This window comes from Anopheles marshallii, chromosome 2 (assembly GCF_943734725.1).
Source record: "Anopheles marshallii chromosome 2, idAnoMarsDA_429_01, whole genome shotgun sequence".
In the NCBI taxonomy this organism is placed as follows: Eukaryota; Metazoa; Arthropoda; class Insecta; order Diptera; family Culicidae; genus Anopheles; species Anopheles marshallii.
Window position 1 is genome coordinate 48,863,587 of NC_071326.1, and position 22,192 is coordinate 48,885,778.

The 22,192-nt window shown below is 37.4% G+C and overlaps 1 protein-coding gene across 1 annotated transcript in view; it reads left to right on the top strand.

Annotated features, from left to right (window-relative positions):
• Window positions 1-22,192, top strand: part of LOC128719218 (uncharacterized) — a 62,073-nt gene that overhangs the window by 20,811 nt on the left and 19,070 nt on the right. Inside the window, exons 2-4 of the mRNA XM_053812841.1 lie at window positions 9,653-9,769; window positions 9,839-10,019; window positions 11,205-11,456. Of these exons, the coding sequence (XP_053668816.1) occupies window positions 9,653-9,769; window positions 9,839-10,019; window positions 11,205-11,456 (550 nt within the window). The remainder of the gene's footprint in view (window positions 1-9,652; window positions 9,770-9,838; window positions 10,020-11,204; window positions 11,457-22,192) is intronic.

The window sequence follows — 22,192 nt, forward strand, 5'->3', positions numbered from 1 at the left end:
CAAACTAGCTTATCCAATTTCGGAATCGCGCACAGTGTGCACAGACTGTGACTCTGTTGCATGTTTCTATACAATCACTAAAACATAACGGTCGAATGCCCAATCTCAATGTGTCCCCAGCATCATCATACTGAGGTATAATGCGCGATGATTAAAAATAGCCTTCAAACCTTAGGCAACATCAAAACAAAACCACGGCATAAAAATAATCCACTCAGCACAAATTCCATACTGCTCTGTGTTGTTTTGTGTTGCTTAGAGCAACGGGAGAGCTACAAAAGGTTCGTACACAAAAAATGGCTGAGAAGAAAAAAAGAATCAGTACGCCTTATAAGAATATGCGCTGGTATAGCAAAAGATAGATTACCGTTCAAACAACCAGTGAATGATCATGCAAAGTGCGGGCGACACTGTTTGGAAGTGTACACCCATACAAAAAAGTCAAACCGTGTTCGGACACAAACGTCAGCAAAATGTGCCAGCTCTGAGCTCTATAGTGCTAGTGGTAAGCGCTGCTACCGGTTGGATTAGGCAACCGTTTGCCATCAGGGTAGTCCTGCACGTCAGAAGCCGGACGATCCTGTTATACATGAGTTGCTGTTGATCCAAAGCACTGGCAAGCAAACAATAAAAAAAAAACACATAACCAGGACGTGCTGGCCTGGTGCAAATGATGCTAACGAATAGTTTGTGGAACAAAATCCTAGCGTTTTTGCACAGAAGGAGTCGAGAAAAAAGTACAACAACGGGATCATCAACGAGCAAACGAATAGCTCTTGGGTGCATTTTCGCCTGTAGGACTCCGGTGACGAGGTTGGCTATACCACCGCGCGCACGGATCGCTGATGATGCGCTAAAATATAATCACGTTCGCGAATCGGTGCCACGACACAAGGAGAAAATGCAATGAAAAACGAACCATAACTTGCAGCATAGCGGTAGCGAATGGGTCAATTTGAAGCACTGAGAGTGCTTTTTTCTGTTTTCCACGAGTTTCCCTTTTTTGTTTGGTTGGCTCTTGAACATTGTCCATGTTTCTGTGCCACTAGAGCGTCAAAGCAACACGGCCGAGAATAGGTTCCAGCCGAACGAGTCGCTCTAAGTGAGTGTCCGCCCACTGTGGACTTTTTCCGGAAGTGCAACGTCAGGCCACGCGCCACCTAAACGTGGCTTACCGGTTCGAAGTTTTGTGGCACTCTGTGGGATAGTGTGTTTTTGATTTTATCATCAAAGGGATTGATGCTTTTTTATATATCTCTTTTAAAATATGGATCACAGTTGCTCAAGTATGCCGTTAAAGGCCTGCTGCTGAGGTATTATAAATACTGTCACAATCAATTAGCAGTGATGTATGCTTTATCTGTATTGAGTAATATGGTTTCCCATCAGCAACCTTCGCTTCGCATTCGAAAACCGCGAAAGCTTCGCATTCGAACTAGCACTCCAAGTGTTCGTTTATGAGACACACTTACCCAAACACATACTTACCGCAAAAGTTGAATGGAAGGTAAATTGGAAGTTTACTATCAAAGTAAACAGCAACATTTTGTTTGGTAGACATTACTTCTTGTATTTAAATCAAATATTTAAAAGTTCTTCTGTCAGCCAGTCTCCTGTTAAAAGATATGCAAGCAAATACTTTAAAATTCTATTCAACTTTTGATTACGCTTAGGATGTACCTATCCCAATCATTAATCTATCTTGAAACTTCGCTTGTTTTTGTTCTCTGTACGCTAATGCGGTTGATTCTCGTGATTCAATCAATTTAATTGGTTTATTCATTGTACATTCGTTTATTTGATTTGATGCACTGTTCACATTGCTTGAAGGAAAAATAGTTTCCATAGATTTAAAATGCTTTCAACGCTTTTGCGTCGTGTTACAACATGAGCGAGTAATTTGCTCTTGTTTTGCTTCGAAAATGCCAAATGCCAAACTTTACTAATCGATATATGCATTCTATTGACACGGTAGGAATCTGTTAAGGTTCAAGTTATACATTCGAAACAGAATGCCCTTTGGGCATTGCGACTAGGATGGGTTTTAATTAATATTTTATACCATAAGATGCATCTACCGGTCGAACCACCCACCGCGTCTCATCTGGTATAGAATGATGGATGTTGTTGCTATTTATTGTTTTTGTTGTGCGGTGCAGTAGAATTGCATATCACCACTCCTATTCATCTATGCGTATACGAAGCTTTGCATTTTAGATGCCATCGTGATGGTGCAGCTATTTGAAATCGTTCTGGAACGATGTTTTAGAATGTTCCTTTCGTGAAAAATCTCACCGGTTTAGATTGATTGAAGGATCTTGTAGACATTACACTAGAATGAAAAGCTTTCTCTCTACTCCAGCTTAATCCGTGGCGATTGCTAAGGATACTAAACAACCCTTATTTTACCAACGATACATACCCATCGTTTCAGTATGGTAGGTTTTTTGTCTGCTGTCTAGAAATATTACCGACCTATGTGCCTCTAAAGTTGCCTTGTTGAGGTCGCTTCCACTGTAGTAAAGCAGATACGTACGGTGCAAATGTTTTACGATATAACCATTTTTATAAGCCTGCTGCCGTGGAACCTTGCTCGGAAGGCTCGATGACTCGTCAGGATTGTCAAGGCAAGCAGCAGCATCCCTTTCTAACATGTTGACTTTCACGCTAGGTAGCGCTGTCTGGCCCCCAAAAAAAACCCACTGTTTGAGTATTTATTCATCGGCCATGAAACAAGGGTGCTGGGATGCTCCAGCTCATGGGTTCTGATCCACATCCGGCGTGCTTAAGCGGTGTTTGCTAACACATGCTTCTTGAAACAACCAGAATTGGCATTCCTTTGAACGTCGGATCTATTCTACTAGTGACGGCGTGTTTCTAGCGTTATCGGAAGACAAATCCTGCTTCTAGACAGGATAAGAATGGAAAACAAAATTCTTTCAACGCCACTGCACGCCCCATCCTTCACCATCTACCCCGCAATATGGTGCCGTATTCGTTTCGTCCCTGTATACAGACGCTTCCCCGCACTTTCGAAGGACGGGCTGTGAATAAGAAATCTTTCTATATAATACCAACCTACCGAGCGATGCGGAGTACGACAACTATTTGTTGGTGTGCAAATTACAAAACTTCACTCACTTCAACACCATCTCGTTTCTCTTTGCTGTTGCTGCTAGCGAGCAGAATGCTAAGCGCACATTCATTAAACCGTATGGTTTATGGTTTTTCTTACGAGGCAGCACTCAGGTCGTTGCTAAGAGGCTATTCCTGGGAGAAAAGGGTAACTGTTTCCATCTGCAATCCTCGATTAGGTGACAAAACACTAGCATAAACTGAATAAATTTTACTTCTAATTAATGCTAGCGACGAAAAGTACGACAACGTTTGTTTCTGTTTCGTTTGTTACTGGATTTCACCCGAACAATAATCACTGTAGGTGGCCGTGGAGTTATACGATAGCACTATGTTGGTTTGCACTATTTTGGATATGCACTATTTTGGTTTAAAGCTTATATTTGTAGAAACTACTTATTACTGTAACAACTGTAATTACTGTAACAATGTAATTAAAGCTGTTTTGTAAGCTGTATTGTTGATTTTAATTTATTCATGATATCGTTAATATTTCATAATCAGAAGAATACTTTTGACTAAATGATGTTTCTAATACTGTGATTTCCCTTTGTGGTATTTTTTCCAATAATCACGCGAACATAGCTGCAATTGACATAATGCATATATTTATCGCTTGCAGAGGAAATACTAACATGACGACGCTTTACAAACATGATTAATGTGGTCTGATAACGCATAACGATGTTAATTTTGTTGTGCTACGCTCAAACCAACACTCCTTAGCCCATGCTGCAATGTGACATCACAATATTTCTAGTCCACCGAACAGGAAAACCGACACATGACAAGAAGTACATTCATCATATCGGTGCTAGCTTTGTTAAGTTAACTATTGAAAGTAGCATTTTCAGAACGTTTGTGAGCATTCGTTCGTGGGCCAGCAAATTCTGTGAGGCATGTTTCTGTACTGTACGCAAAAGAACGAAACAAATAATCTACAAGCAATGTAATATTATTTTTTATTTATGAAGAACGACCAAGTCGTGTTGCTAAGCCATGTAACAATGTGGAAACTGATTTGTTTACTCACCAGATTTTCCACCAGCCCAATAATTGTATTCTATAATCCCTATCAAAGAGAGTCTTGTGGGTTGCTTATGTCCTCTTTACCACTACAGGTGATTTACGACTGCAGCACTGCTACAAGGAGAAGCTAGCAACGCTCTTTCAAGGATGGTGTGGTATGATTTATATACGGGCTGGGTTGCAACCCTACGCAATGTGAACGATAAGCACCAATTCAAATGGGTCATTTACCTTAAGGATTCGCCGGGGAGTGATAGAGAATGATTTTACGATCTCCGTCTCGAGTAATTAGGGTAAACAGTGTAATAGTGTTGTTTTGTCGTGATCACTAAAATTAAATGTACCCTCTGAACAGCTTCTCATTTGCAACGTGCATTTAAGGCAACAATGGAGAATGTGTTTTGATTACATATTTACGCTAAGTAAATGTTTTTTTTCTTTGTATATTCGATAAAAAATATAACAACTGTTATATAAGTACAACAACTTTCCTGTCTAAAAAGTGTAGAATAAAATACTAACCTAAAATAATTGTTTATGATGATAATGGCATGTGTGTTTATTTATTGTTTTCATCGTGTTTTCAAAGATTGTGAAATATGTATGTTTCTTCTTCTATTTGTAATTCAATTGGTTTTTGGATCACCCAATATGAAGTAAAGTGCACATAAAATGCCGTTGAATCTCACATGTTAAGTACAAGTATTTGTTACTTACTTACTTAAAATTTGCGACGAAAATATATCATTTACATTTATTTTATTTACTAGACATATCAGTAAATCGACTAGAAAAAAAAGATTTTTTTTTAGAAAAAGAAAACGTAGCACCAGATAACGAGTGATTAAATTAGCGTAATTTATTACAGTCTCCATCTATTCATCGCCTGTACGGTCGCTTATTCATTCGTTGGTTCGTTTGCTTGTTCGTAGATTCGACGATTTTCTGGTTCCGAGGCTGTTGGAAAAAAACTGTGCAAATCTTGCAACATTCGTCTGGCACATAACCTATCAACCAGTTAGACACAGGCACCTCAAATTTGCCGTAAACCGTTTACTCCGTGTATTTGTTATCCTGTGGCAGATAACTGAGATTATTCCGTTCTTCGACCAAGTTTTCCCACTAACTAACCACTACCAATTCCGCAAAGGGGGTTACCTGTGGATGATAGAATTATGGTAACTGCAAAAATACTCCGTTCCAGCTGGTTACCTTTACAGAGCTGCGTGTTAATGTTCGTCCTAAAGATAGCATACACCCAGTTAGAAGCACTGTATAACGGCTGTGATCGCTGTGATTGGGTACAGCACAGAATCGTTTTGATTTCATTCTGTTTTATTAACCCTCCGTACCGTGTAATTACATTTTCTCGGTATGTTTCTGCTTTATCCATTTGTTCTGATTTACTTGTATGATTTCAATCGCTTTTTAAGCGTTAATTTTGGAGGAGTTTTTCTGCGTAAATATCCAGGTTTTACAGTTTAACGCATACACATACACCTGAAGCATGGCGAACTTTCCACAGGACCATTTACACAGTTACATTTGTTTGTAGACAACAAAAAAACAAACGCCAGTACAATCATGGTGCTGTTCGCGAGAAATAAATGCTCTAGGGGCAAAACCCGTCAAACAAAAATGAAGTAACTGCATTGACGTCCTTACGCAAAGTAGCAACAGGACGAGCTAGCAGTACACCATCGAACGAGAGGCTCGAATGTAATGTTTTGCTTTTATCAGATTCAATTACCGTCCGTAAATGATGTTACTGACTTCCTGGGTGCGGTGTTGATGTGCCCGGAACCGCTGTAACCATTAAACGGGACGGTTTAAAGGGTAGTAAATAAACTCTTACTTGCTTTTACCCATTCTTTCCTTCTCTCACTCCCGCATGTTGACCACAGGGTCTGTCATTGCGATCATTGGAGTGGAGTCGCCAAGTTTGGTTTGGGAGCGAAATTAATGAAAAATTATTGTTTTCAGTGAAGGTATCTTCGAGTTTGACTTCTTCGGTTGCCGATTCAAAGGAACAACTGAATTAAGTGTACCATGTTGTAATAACATAATTATGAATGCTAATTTGTACCATGATTTGTATAGTTTGTTTTCAACAACAAAATATCAAATAACAATGGTAAGAGTAAAGGAACGCAAAAAAAGAGAAAAAGAAAACAAAATCAAAGAGATAACAAAAAAATGTGTTGCATATGAATGTATTTCATAAAAATAGATGTATTAATGTAATTGTAAATGAAATGTGATTCACAATTTTTCTACCGAACATGACACTACTATTTCGGCTGAGTACACCCTGAGTACGGCTGAATGAGGATAAGGTCCTCTTTCACTATTCGGAAAAGGAAATATCTCTAAATTAATATGAATTGTACCTTAGATTAATGTAGATTGAGATATCGATTTATACATTTAAGATAAATAGATTTAAGCAATACGCACTGGCTGTTCTTCATGAATAAAAAACTTTACACACTTTTACACTTTAAGAAATTTAACTCAAAGCAGTAGCTTCTGCATACCAAAAGAATCTCGTTTTCAAGAAGCTATATTAACGACTCCAACGTGTGCAACGAGACTAAAACAAATAATTTCGTTTCAGTTCAAACAATTTGCAATAAAAAGTCAACCCTCCGGGAAGAGGTGCAGCAAACGGAAGTCATAAACAACATACAGCATAAAGCTTCAATGTCGATAACTGTTAGTATCTCGAAGGGGTATGCAGATTTTGTTGTTGTTGTTGGTGCTCATGTTTATTTTACATACGAAGCTTCACGCTTTACGCTAGTACACAAACCAGAATCGCTACGGATGACAGCCTGTAAACATCGTTTTATATCAATTCACATGGGATTTAAATGCCTTCAGCATGATCCTCACATGATAAAAAAAAATGTCGTTTGGTAATATTGTAACACGTACCATGGTACGAAACCGGGTTTCAACAGACAAGCGTATTACGATCTGTATGCTGTAATGGACAAAACGGCAGTACGGGCCGACTTCAAAGTATAACACTTTGGTGCTGCCTGTCACACAACCGGAAACGGAACATTTTATGAGCTTCTAAATCCTCCTGCTGCCAAACGCTTGCAACAGGAAATTCGTGAGCCAAAATGTTACCAAACCTGGGACTTACGTGGGAACCAATCAACACTTTTTAACACGAGAATTGAGCGACACGAATGGAGAAGGGCGAATGGGAATGCGAGCTCATGAAATTTTATCACCTTACCGCTTTTTAAACGGGATTTTGTGTAGTATATTTCAGATACGAGCAGTAAAAGTCAGGAATGCAGTTTCAAGCATGTCCGTGAATGATTCAGTTTTATTCTGGTAAAATTAAAAGTTTTAAACGCCGGTTCAACAGGTATTATTGTTGTCATGCAAATTGACTGTTTGTGGTTTGTGAGAGTAATATTGAATGGTTAATTAAATCGTGAGTGGTGTTTGATTGCTATGCATTCTATTGTGATTTCACGAATCTATCGTTAAGCGTCATAGAGTGAAATTAATTCAATTACTTGATTTGTACACGAGATACTCAACTTGAAATACGCCCTGTTCTTGGGCAACGTAGAAACGGAGCCCCATAAGTTCGGATGAACCAGTTTGCTTTTTTGCAAACTTTTTTTTTGTAGACTCATCAGATTGTTGAACATGTTTCTCAATCTATAAACTGTGATTGTCCTTCAATTTACCAAATAAACTGAAAAACTACCGGGCGTCTCCATCACAAAACATTAAATGGAGACGCCTGATCGTAGGAACGTTTACGCGGATGTTAACTATTTTCAAATAGTTTCACACCAAACGGAGAGGATTGTGGAAATGAAATGTTGCAACCTCACATCAATCTTCACTAGCGTGCTTCAGCAATAATCTGCGTTTTACTTCGCATATTCCCTGTGTGGCCACGGGTGTACAGTAATCAAATTACTCCAGCTTCAACCCCCTCCCGATACGCACCGTTAGAACACAAAAGATGGTGAAGTGGTGTGAAATGTACGAGATTTAAATTAATTTTTGCCCTCCATTCATCCTGTGCAATCCACAGCATTTGACGTGCCTATTGCTCTATTCAGAACTGTTACACCGGGTCTTGTTAACATGCTAACAAGCGCTTCTCGTTGCTCGAGGGTGCGAACATTACCGTGGTGGCTTCCAAACGCTTTTCGGAGTCAGGTATTTGAATAAATAACTTCATCTTCAACATGCCAAATTAAATTCATTATATGCCACTCTTACCGTGCGTGGGTTTCAGATTCGGTGACGTGTCGATCCTCGTTAGAAACCATCCTGGTAAATATCTTTATCGCTCTCAGTTTGAAGCACTCTACCTGGCACACTAATCTTTGGGTGATGTCTTCACTTTAACTTTTATGTGTTTCTGATTTACAAGAAGAATGTGGTTAAATGCTTCTGTTTTTTTGCTAATAGTTCTTGGTTTATAATATTTTTTCAAATGATTTTATAAATCAAAAAATAATTTTGAATTATGTAATACTTGAAAAAAAATTTCAAACATCTTAGGGAAGGGTAGTACATTTAAGATCTACCAAACATAGTAATGTTCAGACTAATAGTAATATACTACAACCACTTTGCTCTTTTAATTTGAATTCGTTTTGTTTCGTTTACTCTATGGATGATGATTTCATATATTTAGCAATTCTGCTTAAAATCGACCATCAATATCGTTATTGATAATCCGGCTGTTCAATCGATATTTAGACAACCAATGATGACTCTGATAATGAAAGTATTACAGTAGAAGATCGAATTATCCAAAGTGTTCATAAATGATGGTAAATTTTAACATTTAATTGCCATAAACATTGCGATAAAAATTGTGGTACCTAATTTATATTGTTGTAAGCGAAGGAGAGTTCGGGAATGTAATGTTTCATGTTGAATAGTGTGAATTGACGGGAAAGAATTTTAATTAGCAAGCAAATCGTATTAATCGACACTTCACTGCTAATGCATTGGGCGTTGAATGAAATACGAGATTTCGGTTTCACAAATCGGATTTATTCCAAGCTATACGAGCCGTTTTACAACAACTGGAAATGTTTCAGGTTGTGATTTTGTTTTTTTTTTCTCTCGGAATGATACACTTGAATGGTATGCTACCGTGGAAGCTAAATACACTAATTGGCTATTAAACTTGTGACTGAAACCTGGATAATGGTATACTTACACCCAAAGCTTGGATGAAGTATTCAATATGAAGTGAAAAAATTGCACAACCGGGTACGGTTATCAACAAATGTATGCACCGAAAGCAATTTTCAATGGAAGATTAATTCTACGATTTGAATTGAACGTCATAACAAACATCTGTTGCAGACGATTTTATGGTTATTGCCCTCACACCTGCTAATGATATTGAAACAATCCGGTGTAATGATTAGTTTTGATTTGATTTATTAATTATTGCTTTTCTATTGCTACACCTTTATCATTTCAGTCACATTACGCGGACGGCTGGATGGTTACCACCGATCGAGAACTGGGTGCAGACAAATGATTTACCGTACGGTTGGGAAAAAGCGGTCGACCAAAAAGGACAACCGTACTACATAAAGTAAGGTTAACTAATTTCGATTCATACATAACAGTTTGCTGACATCGGCGTATCTATCAATACTTTTAGCCACCTAAACAAAACTACCACCTACGAGGAACCGATCAGGCATCATGGCAATGATGCTCCACCCGAGCCACGCGTGGTCGTGCTGCAACGCAGTCCCACGCTCGGCTTCGGGTTCGTTGCTGGGAGCGAAAAGCCTGTGATCGTTCGTTTTGTTACGGAAGGCGGGCCTAGTGTAAATAAGGTACGTTCATTTTCACCATAACATCGACAGAAATAAATGATTTTTTTTTCGTTTAGTATTTGCATTCAAAAGTATGTTTAATGATTGGCGGTTACCCCCTTTTTATGTGAATTGTGCCAAATCTCACAAAAAGAAACTTCAAATAAGTCAGAATAAGTACCTCAAAGCCATACTAAATGTCTCACCATGTATACCATAGGACACATTTGATTCACAAAGATTGTGTATGAAAACCATTCAACAATATCTAACAAAACTAACCTTGAATTACAACGTTAGGAATATAATGCACTCCAATTGATGAAACAATATAACATTCAAAGAACATACCTTACCAAATCCGCACATCTTATTCTGAAAATTCCTTATTATTAATAACAAAAAAGAGTACATAATCTCCAACAGAATAGCCAAAATAGATTGTAATATATAATGATCTGCATAATGATAAATAAGATAGGTTAAGATTAATTAGGATAAGAACTTTGAATAGGATTAAGCTAAGGATATGTTTTGTTTTTTTTTTTTTAATGCGGTTTGTTATATCAAAAATTTTCCCCGCGGAACTCTCGCCACAACGCCTTAACAGTCAGCTAAAATCAACATCGCTCAAAGATTAAGCATAAGCTGAATGATTTTTTAGAAATAATGAGGAAAGACAAATTCGAACTCGCTACATAATTAGCAAATAATTGTACACGGTACTAAATAATGTTTCAATCAAATATATTCTTATTCTACTACTACTACTAATACTACTACTACTACTGCTACTACTACTACTAGTAGTAGTACTACTAGTATTACTACTACTAGTAGTAGTACTACTACTACTACCCTGATTGAAGGGTACATGTTTGTTAACAAAATCATGCTACAAAAATTTTTAAATGGAAATTGGGTATGTGCTAAACAAACATAAATATTTGGAGTGACAGCGATGAAAAAATAACGGTCTGTTGTTCAGTATTCGCTGCAGAAAAAGCCACTACTAATAACTAATAAAAAAAGTTAACTAGCAACGAAAAAAATCTCTGCACTGTTTAAATTAACTAACGTTTAAATTATCTATCAAGGTCGTAATTTCTAGCTCTTTATTACCGTCATAATACGCATAAAAAATATCTCACCAGGACTCCGTTTGAATTTCACACGACGCTACACTTTCGTTTCGTTCTCTTCCAGCTGGAACCAGGTGACCAAATATTAGCTGTAAACGGTGAGGACGTCAAAGACGCACCCCGGGACCATGTGATACAATTAGTTAGAAATTGTGAATCCTCCGTCACGCTGCTTGTGTGCCAGCCGCAGCTCTATAATGCGGTCGGTCGAAAATCAACACTGCTATCGGCGGGCAAGAAGGCAAAGCTGAAATCACGCCCCATCCGCGTCCGGTTCGCCGAGAGTGTCTGCGTAAACGGGGCGCCATTATTTCCGGTAAGTACGCCAAAGACTTTAACAAGTAGTGCCTAGCAGAGATTTGTTGTCCTTTTTTAAACCTTTTCTTCTATACGGTACCATGGTGGTCATGAAATGTACCACAGATAAGTGCTTGGAAGTGTACCATGGGTTATATTTCTTGTTTCTGGTTTGCGTTTCTTATCCTCATTTGTTTCTGTTCAGACCATTAACACAATATATACGCTGAGGCGCAAAAACCAAATCATTGGATAAAAATCTACCAACCAACGTTTTACGAATTTTGAAGGTGCTCAAGTATGTTAATTTATATCGTTTCGTGTGCATTTCGAGTGGCATTCGGTATTTTCTGTCGGTATATGTCTCGGACAAAAACGACACAGAAACGCTTGAACAGACCGTGCTAATTAAATTTAAACAACTCTCACACGGACGAAACACTCTTCTGCTAGGGTGGAGTCCTTAACAGGTGAATATACGAGACAAGTTGGCCACTTTTTATCGGTACTTGAAGAGGTACTTATCTGATTTATTTCAGTTGTCCTCCTTCCATCATTCAACACTTAACATCTTGAGTCGTATTTTTCACTCTTTGAATATAAAAAATGGAATTTAACCAATAAGGGTTAGCGTGAGAAAAAACCATTCACCGATTTCTGAAGGGTTCTGCATGATTTGCACAAGTGCTTTATTTCGACACAGAAGAATAAAAATCCGATGCGTAATACCTTGATGAACGTTAAATAGAGTGATACGAGAGTTGGTTTGCATTTCAATTAAAATAACACCTTAAAAGTATATTAGAACGTTTATTGAAATACGAATGAAATTCTAAATCAATAATGAATAAAATGTAGATATGGGGTATTTACCATTGTTAAAGCCCACAATAAGCACAAAAATCTAAGTATTAAAGTAAATATAAATAATAACTGTTAAGAAAGTCCAAATATAATGCAACACTATAACCCACTTCCAAATTTCATTCAATAGATGAATAACAACACAAAATCGATGCACTGCAAACGCCGCTTGTTATGTGCAAAATTTAATTTTTGAACAATTACTGCCTCAAATATGTATAGAATATATTGTTTTAGAAAAAAATAAGTTTTTAGTATTTACCCGAATAGTGATTAACCCACAACAATCCAAGGGTACCAAATCTTTATCCGAACGGCATGACACATTGTAGTTATTCTAGAAATTACCCAAAACAGGGGTTAGGATATTATTTTCATTTGGCTCGAGATAGCTGAAGATCAAAAATTTAATTTTTCTATACAACATTTTCGCTTTTGTCCTAATTTTGTTCAAAAATATGTCGTAACGCTTGCTTATTATCATTTGAACACAAATTTAATAAACATAAAATAAGTTACAGCGCACATTTTAAAAAATGTGTGTTTTCACTTCTTTGATTTAATTTTTCTCGAAGTTTGCACACACAAAACACACCATAACAGACCACAATTAACCCTCGAAGTGGGCACTAAACACACTCTTAAAATATCGTCGGACGCTATTAAAACAAGCTGGACACTTTATTTTAAAAAAAGCATAGTTTTGTTTTTGTGTATGAAATTTTTTACAATGGGTTTTTTTATGTAATTAACAGTTTGCAAAAAAATAAATTTTAATAAGAAACTGTTCCAAAATTCAAGTTAATGCTGTATAATTCTGTACAAATAATGATTAAAATTTCCGTATAACAGGATTGCAGTATTGCGCCAAAATGAGGCAAATAAAGTTGTATGACGTGGCGTCACTTTAGTTTCAAAGTTGGCGTATTTCAATTTCAGTCTCAAACATCGCGCGCTTTACCACTTCTTTGTTCTTAACTCTCGGCAACTCCATCCCAAATAGCCGCCCCAATTCAGCAGCATCAAACAAAAGGCATCTCGGGTGGTAGCATAACGTTGTTTTCATTTAAAACTCTTCAGCAACTTTTCCCTTCCATCGGGGCGCTAAATCCATCACCAACCGTACCGATACCGATCGACGTGCGTAACAACCCTTTCAACACCGTGTTTCGGTGTTATTGTGTACGACTGACGCGATCTAATCTGAGGTTTCCGCTTTCACACCACCAAAAAATCATTTATCACAACAAATTGCCAAAGTTATCCCAGTAAATGGTCCACCTCGTACCCATCAACGTCTTTTCCAGTATGCATTCTATCTGGCTTTCAAGAAACGAAGCAAGTATGATAAAAATAAAATGATGAAATTTAATTAATCATAATAATTCGATGACATAGAGTTCCTTACACACAAGTAGCGTATATCTTCGTTAACCGCTCTGCAGTTTATGGATTTTGCTATTTTTTCTCCATTACGTCTTTTCGTTTTGACAAAACTGTTGCGTTCTGTCTCTAGTCATGCTGTCATCATCAGTCAAATAATAAACTCGCACAACACCCAAAGAAACAAGTCAACACAAATGCTAAAACCACTCGTTAGGCAATGCGTATACCGAAGGAGCACTTCTTTCAATCCTCTGCCATCGGAAAACCGTTAATCAACGATAGCGATAATGATGCATGCCTGAACTGTGGAACTCTCGCATATAATGTATTGACGAAATGAGGGAAATTTGAATGATCCTGTCCTTTTCTCGCATACACCCTTATTGATCCTTGTTTCCACGAGCACCGGTATTGTGCCAGCTTTTGAATGGAGACGCCGAGTGCTTTATGGACGAGTACGTGATTTCTTGATAGCTACTCTGTACTTCACTCATCGACAAGCCTGAAAAAGCAATCGCAAAACACTTGGAGGGTAATTTTACGAAACATAAAGCAGCAAAAAATACGTGAGGGAGGATGGTCGTTAACAATTACCACAACGAGTCGCCGTTCCTCGATGTTCTTTGCATCTTCATCATAATTAATCATTTAAGATAATAATCGAACAGTGCTTATGATGAGGTTATTACTCTATCTCCGGATATCTTCTCTTATCATGTGTACTGCAATTTATGCTAACATTCGGGATCTATTGTTTTAATTAAAAACTAATCTGAATTGTCAACGTGTTACCGAGTCGCAATAAACAATTGACTCTTTGTTTGAACTGAAAATATGCGGATATGCAACAAATTTACAATCATGAGGAGGTCTATTATAAAATTAATTTTAGCGCAAAGTTTTGCAACAATGTAATCCTAATACATCAAAATCCCGGACTACACTGACATTTGGAAATCTCCTCATGATAATAAACCTTTTCAGGGAAAATTGCTAAGCGCAGCTCATTTTCAACCATAGTCAAGATGTGTGCTACGAGTGGCATAAAATAAGCAACTACTCTTCTGCTGCTTGTACCATGTTGGTAATCACGTCTCTGCGAAGTTCATTCTCTCCCGTGTAAATCAACGTGGGAAATAATGGCCTAAGAGTGCTCGGCATTTTGCAGTAATTTTCATGCACTTTAAGCAGCTTAAAATATTACCGTTGTATACATTAGCTTAGCTTATTCCTTGCATTTGCATCACATGATGAAATACACACTATGTACACTATTACTATACACTTTTACTTAGTTTTTAAAATATTTCACTCAACTATATTATTTTTATGAACCGGGTGGTGTATTTCTGATTAAAGATTTCTGAACTACATGATTGAAGGTAGACTGAGCCAGATCTGTTGGATAGGAAGGATCGTATTAGCAGGATTAGTTTGGGGGGGAAATTACAACTGATCATTTTATACAACAGTCCATCGTGCCATACCGTATCAAAGGCTTTCTCTAGATCTAGTGTGACTAGTCCGGTATATTTTTTATCTGACGTTGCTTTTTTATTACAAACGTTACAAACGGCGTCGGTTACACTCGACAGGACCGATACATTCATTCATTCATTCATTCGTATTTATTATTTATAATATATATGTAGTCACTAACAGTATTGGTATTTAATCGGTGCCGGATGTTTCCTTAACTCGAATAGTAAGATATTTGTAGCCTGTGGCTATTTTGATTATGTTTCTTAAATTGGGAGGAAAATTTGTTTGGGGAAAAATTCTAAAAACCCCTTAATAATGATTAACTATAACTAAACTATAACTAATACTACAGACTTGATTACAAAAAAAAAACAAAAAAGAACTTAAATATAATTTAATCAAATTTTAAATACTAACCTTATCTTAGGAGGTAAACATTATAGTTAGAGGAAGATTCAATATTCTTTTAAAGAATTTATTTTGGAAAACCTGTATCTTGTGTATATGTGATGGTGCACTGTCACACCAAATAGGTGCAGCATATAAGAGTATTGGCCGAATTAATGATTTATACATAAGTAGCTTATTACGAAGATTTAACTTTGAATTCCTGTTTAGAAATGGGTATAGTATTCTTAGTGCATTTGTGCCATTAATTATTTTAGCTTCTATGTGTTTTTGAAATGTTAATTTTGTGTCTAATATTACTCCTAAATATTTGATAGAGTTTTTCCATTCGATATCGGTGTTATTGATATGAAGGGTGCGGCTTGGGAGTTTCCTAGCACTGCGGCAGTTAGTGAAAAATATTGTTTCGGTTTTTCCATCCTTTATCTTGAGTTTCCATTTGTCACAGTAATCGACATATTTTCGAATTCCCTGATTAAGATTTTTCAATACTGTGTTGGGGTTGGAGTCCGATGACCTGATAGCAAAATCATCAGCAAATGCGTATTTTTCCACGCCCTGCATTTTGGATGTAAAAATATTAAATAGGATTGGGGACAGTACACTACCTTGTGGTAGGCCGGCAAGAGGATTAAAGATTTCTGAACTACATGATTGAAGGTAGACTGAGCCAGATCTGTTGGATAGGAAGGATCGTATTAGCAGGATTAGTTTGGGGGGGAAATTACAACTGATCATTTTATACAACAGTCCATCGTGCCATACCGTATCAAAGGCTTTCTCTAGATCTAGTGTGACTAGTCCGGTATATTTTTTATCTGACGTTGCTTTTTTATAGTGTTCGTTAGTCGATTCAGTTAGTGGGTGGTGGCAAGATTCGCTTGGAACCCGAATTGGAATGACGGGATAATGTTGTGATAATGTTAATTTCCAGGAGTCAGGGAAGTAATATGACAGGACCGTTACAAAATCCGATCTCTCGTACGCATTCAACTACGGATAAATTAAGTCAAAGGAAAGCAGCAATGGCAGGCCTGAACCTCTTGAAAATGTAGTGCCACTAAAGAAAAAGAAGAACTTTAAATTTACATTAAAAACGGATTAAATATGCAAACCGCCGAGCATACATGGTTTAACAACATGTGTTTAGCGTGACGGTTACTTAACCCACTTTAAGAAAACAAGGAATAAATCACGCTAAACCCATCATGACGCAACATAATTAGACTCACTTAAGATGAGAAAAATGGTTATAAACGACCTTTCGATGCTGAGGTAAACAGATTATTTAGCAAGAAACTTTTCCATCGTGTTTTTTTTTCTTTTCATTTGCACACCTACATTTTTTCTTACGTTGTTATCTCTATCTTTAGTGTCCTTTCTCTTCAGTGTTTAAATGACCGCCATCCAATAACGTCATTTGTTGTGTGTGCCAACCATAAAAAAACATCGGGCTTGTTGGTTAGTCTCCAGGCTGCGTTAAATGCTATTTAGCTTGATGACAGTTTTCTGTTGACGTAAAAATTAATTAGTTCATTTGGTTTGGGAGCGATTCGTGTAAGAAACATTCGGGATACATAATTTTTGGGGGTATGTTTACTCTTTTTATTACACATTTGTTCTGCGTACAAAAAAAACGTTTTGTACAAGGTTTTCTTCCAATACTTGTCGTTTTTATCTTGCCACTGAACAAATGCTGATATCTGTAATCTGAGTTAACTCAAGCCTTTTATCTAACAACCGGTGGGTTAAGTAAGCAAAAAAGGACAACGTAATTAACTTTAGATTTTTTGTAAACATGCAAACAAGTTGCAAGATAATATTCTACCACTTTTTAATAATTGTTTCGCTTGGAAGTATGTAATTTTTGGTGGTGTAAAATTGCGGTCCCACGCGATAGGACTTAGACAAAATCCCATACGGGCAATTCCCCTGTTACAAGGACTGACTATCCGGCTACGTGGTAAAATTTGTATACGGTCGAGCCCATATTTTTTAATATTATTAGATGACGATAAAACGAGAAAAACACAGCAGTTATGTGAAACTCTTCGTATTCCTTATCATGTGTTTTATAACTTGAGTATTAATAATAGTCAAATACTCTCCTGTATGGGTGACTTGTAGTAGAACTAAATTGAAAGTAAACCTAATGCGTTTTGTTATTCAGCAAAACCAACGCTGGACTATTACAGAAAACAAAAAATGCGTAAGTATTTGTTCCCTGCAAAAAATCTATCTCTGTTACAATCGTATTTTGCTCACAATGTTCCTTCCATTTTCTTTAATAATAGTGGTTCTTTATTCAATGAATGAACTCTGTAAGATACATCATGGTATTTAAAAAACCCTTTAAATAGCACTTAAATTCACTATTTTCTATGAACGTGTTTCCAGCTAAAGCCAGTTTAGGTATTGCTTTAAAACAATTTAAAGCGTATGCTTGCAAACTTTACATCATTTGCTGTTTCATTGCAATCCCATTCGGTTTCTGACAGCAGCCAATTCATGCTAAATCATCTTCTCATCTTTCGTCGGCTTTCCTCCTACACTTTCAAAACTAAACCAAAGCACACTAGAATTTCGTTTAATCCCTCACCGACTTTGAAACCGGTCTGAAAAAGTAGGATTAAAATTTACTTTTACCAGTCCAATATAAATTATCATCCTTCACTTCACTCGTCACGAGCCAACAAAGCTGCCTGTATTCGTTTTTTTTTTTTTATGAGTAGGCACAACACAAACAAACTGACCCTAAAAAAAAGGATGCTGATGATTATTCACGTAAAACACGAAATTATTTCAAATGTTAAACCTCACAACCTCACACGGGTTCGGGTCACGAGCTGCGCCGGATTAGCAAATGGAAAGCTTTCGCAGTCCGTTTGGGTTATTTTGTGGAAAGTGAATTTTGCTTGCCCCCCCCCCCCCTCCCTCCCCACAAGTGCGGTCCTTGTAAACCGTAATAATTTACAGTTGACATTAAGTGAAAAAACTTGCCCCGAATATTTCATCCCAAATGTAGAAACGAAGAATGTTAGACCTCAGTTTAGAGGCATACTTACTGAAGCGTTACCATTTGTCGCTAGATTCTATAAGGAACTTTAATGTTAGATGTAAAGGCCAAACATCATCACTATCATTAGCTATCATGCATTTGTGGTTTAGTGTTTCGAGAATATTAAAGATTTGGTTTTGGCCTCCTTTGTTAGTCTAAAGTCCACTTTGGTACTCATAACAGTAGAAACAACAATTGATAGCTACTCCAGTTCAACAAAAACTATTGGGACTATTGTTATCTAGCTTGCATCGTGCTCCTCACTGAAACAAAACACAATTCTCGGTTTACAGTGAATATTGTCTGAGGATCTCACAGCTTAAAGCAAAGAAAAATCTCATTTTACTGTGTAGCATAACATTTTATTGCATTTATACATTACCTCGAGAAAGCTCAATTGGTTCGATCGTACGAACAGAAACCAGCGGAATTGCGCGATTTTTGTCGTCCGTACCGGAAGTAGCCCATTTTTCGGGCGCGGTGAACAGGACACCATGCGCTTCCTTTTTACTTATTTATAAATAGATCCATTTTCGATACAATTTTCTCTCCACAATATTTACTCGTAGCTCGTAAACACAGCCCCGTCCACCATGTAATGCAGTGTCGTTCCCAAACTGATAGAAAAACTACTTCGTTGATTAGGTAGACTGTGTTCGCCAGACTGAAGCAGAAAAAGAGTTAACACACTTTTGCTTCCTTTCCTTTCCTTCCTCTTCCCATGGAGTGGAAAATGGTTGTAGCCTGGCAATTTGCCCAAAAATGATCACCGGGGCAAACGGGGTGAAAGCCTCCACCGGCCTTAATAAAGTTGGTCCGAAAGTGGAAGCCAACTTCTTGGAAAGATAAAACAGTCCAATCGGGATTTTTTTTGTTGTTCTATTATGTCCCTGTTTTCTGTTCGTTTGCCCGTCGAACTCGGTTAGAAGCAGCAGTTTGCAGAAGCTTCTTGCAGGGAATACTTATTGCTTTCCGTGCGACATTGTGTTTCACATGGTGGAGAACTTTGCTTTTCGGTCCGGTTTGGGATAACGGATGATGATCATTGGTATGAACAGCGCACATTGGCCAGATGATGATTCGGGCACCTTAAGATTAGCATCCTTTTTTTCTTCTTCTCCCCTGTAAGCGTTACACACCTTCGTTGCGTTCCTACGCTAGCTTTCCGATTTCGGAAGGTATCAAATCTTTACGATGTCTTGAAACTGCATGGTTCGTAGTAAAAGGTTGTCCCCAAAGGTGAAGAAAATTGTTACAGTGCGGACAAGAAAAAACACACCCGCCCTAGAAGCACAGAACGGTAAAGATGTATGTAATCACATGGTACCGCAAATTGCAAGGCGGATGGCGCGGCCGGTCACCATTTCGATTGGTGAGTGAACCCTTTTTTAGGAAGACCCAGTTTTTCTCTTCCTGTATTCAGGGAGGGTTTAAGTGGCAATTTGTGATGGTGACAAAAAGCGCACGAAACGGACTTCAGTTTCATCCTGTGTTTCCTGTGGGCGTCATGAGAAGGGTTAACCATGGAAGTTGGCCTGGATCCTTGAAATGCTTTAAAAGAGATTTATTCACAAATATACTTTAATGATGAATGTGGTGTGGAACGATGTAAAATCAGTTCCAGAAAAAAATCTCCGTAATTTGTAAACAAATATAAGTATTTGGAAATGTGTAGTTAATACTTTTAAAAAGTGATTAATAATCATTGTTTTTTTTTTGCTTAAGGATACTAGTATAAGATCCTATTCAGACCGTTTCCTTGAAGTAACGACTATGAGTATCCAGTTAAATTGTTAAATGAAGTATGAATTCTTACTATGATGCATGACCAAGGAAGGGAGTATAGAATTATTAATATTATTTCCTGACAATCAAATTTAGCTCCGGCATTATGCTAATGAATAATCAATTGCGGATCCCGTTAGCTTAAGCTCCCATCAAATTGGGTCTTTAAAACTTCCGACCTTAAAATTCAAAACTCGATGTAGAATTTTCATAGATTGTGCTACATGTTTCTAGTTGCGAACTAATCTTTGAATAAATATGTAATCATTCCTTTTTCCGGACACCGTTCCTTGCACGGCCAATGAATCATCATTTCCGGCCAGCATCACAGTCCTTCTACCGGCATCTGGAGGGAGTGATGTGCCTCCCACACAGTTTCTCTACTTTCTTTCTATCTATCGTCTTCGCTCCTGCTGCCTCTTTGATTTTGTATTTGTATCTCTTTTTAATCTTTTCCGCTGTACAATACAAACCAACCACACAACCACCGGTGTTTAGTTACCCTTTTCAGGGAATGCATACCTTAGCGCAGCAGAATCGGCTTGTGGGCTAAAATATATGATTTATGGTATTTTAATAATGCTCGCAGCTTGTGCCAATCCACCCTCGTAAACGGTAGGCATTTGGGTTAAGAAAATTCGTTGCTGTAAAGGTAGCAAAATGGTTTGCTAATGATGTGATGTATGTGTGTGTATGTGTGCTAGTCCATCAATCCCAAAAATTCATCAGGACCATCCGCTTCAAAGCGAAATTTTCCCCTTCTGTCGGTAAAGAAATGAAAGTGAAAGTTTCAAATTACCAGCAGGTGGAGGTAGAAATTGGGACGAAATGATCGCTTTAAAAACCTGGAATAATGGTAAACCGATAACAACAACAACAACAAAAACAACAGGCAAAAGCCAAGGAATGTCGAATATTATTCGGAGGCAAAAAACAACAAAAACTCGATTGAAATCCCCAGAAATCCCCGAGCCATAGACTGTCCCATTATTTGATAGAAGAGTGTGGGTTGTTTTTTATACAGTCGGCAGTTAAGTTAACTTGCCAGCAGTTTCAACATTGTTTTCACATTCTTTCAGAAGAGGTTTGTGTTTCGAAAATTGAACATGTTACTCTTTTTTTGATGAAGTAATATCTTATGAAACGAGCTTGTACCAAAAGAGTAAATGTAAATTTTCTTGCGAAAATTACAATTGGTTCGTAATTAAACGTATTAATTCGAGTTTGAAACAAAAAATTGAATCTAATTTCACCTAACTCAACCCTTCCACTTTGCTAAGTAACCGTTTTTGGTGTTCTTTTTACACCACTTGAATGGACCAAGGAACCACAGACACGCTATTCATCACTTACTAGTTCAATCCGTAGTTCTCAGTGTCAAGTGAATCTTAGACAGAAAAAAACAGAACAGAAAAAAGACAGAAAAAACACTTGAGTCACCAAGCCCGAGGACATCAACTCAAATCAATTCAAAAAGAAATTCAATAGGGTGTGAAATTGTGTCTCATCTGCGACGGATCAAATCTCAAAATAAGGAAGAACTCTGTGCACTATGAATGCTGAAAGGTTTTCGGTATGAGATTCTTTGGACCACATTCGTACATATCGTATCGCATATTTGAATTGGTTTCCTTCATTTTATTCAGTTACCCTTAACCAAACGTAAACGTTCGTTACATAAACCATGCTCAATCTTATCAATTGTGAACATATCTGCAATGCCTATACTTATACAAAAATTATGTTCAAGGTTTGGTTCAATCATGTTTTAG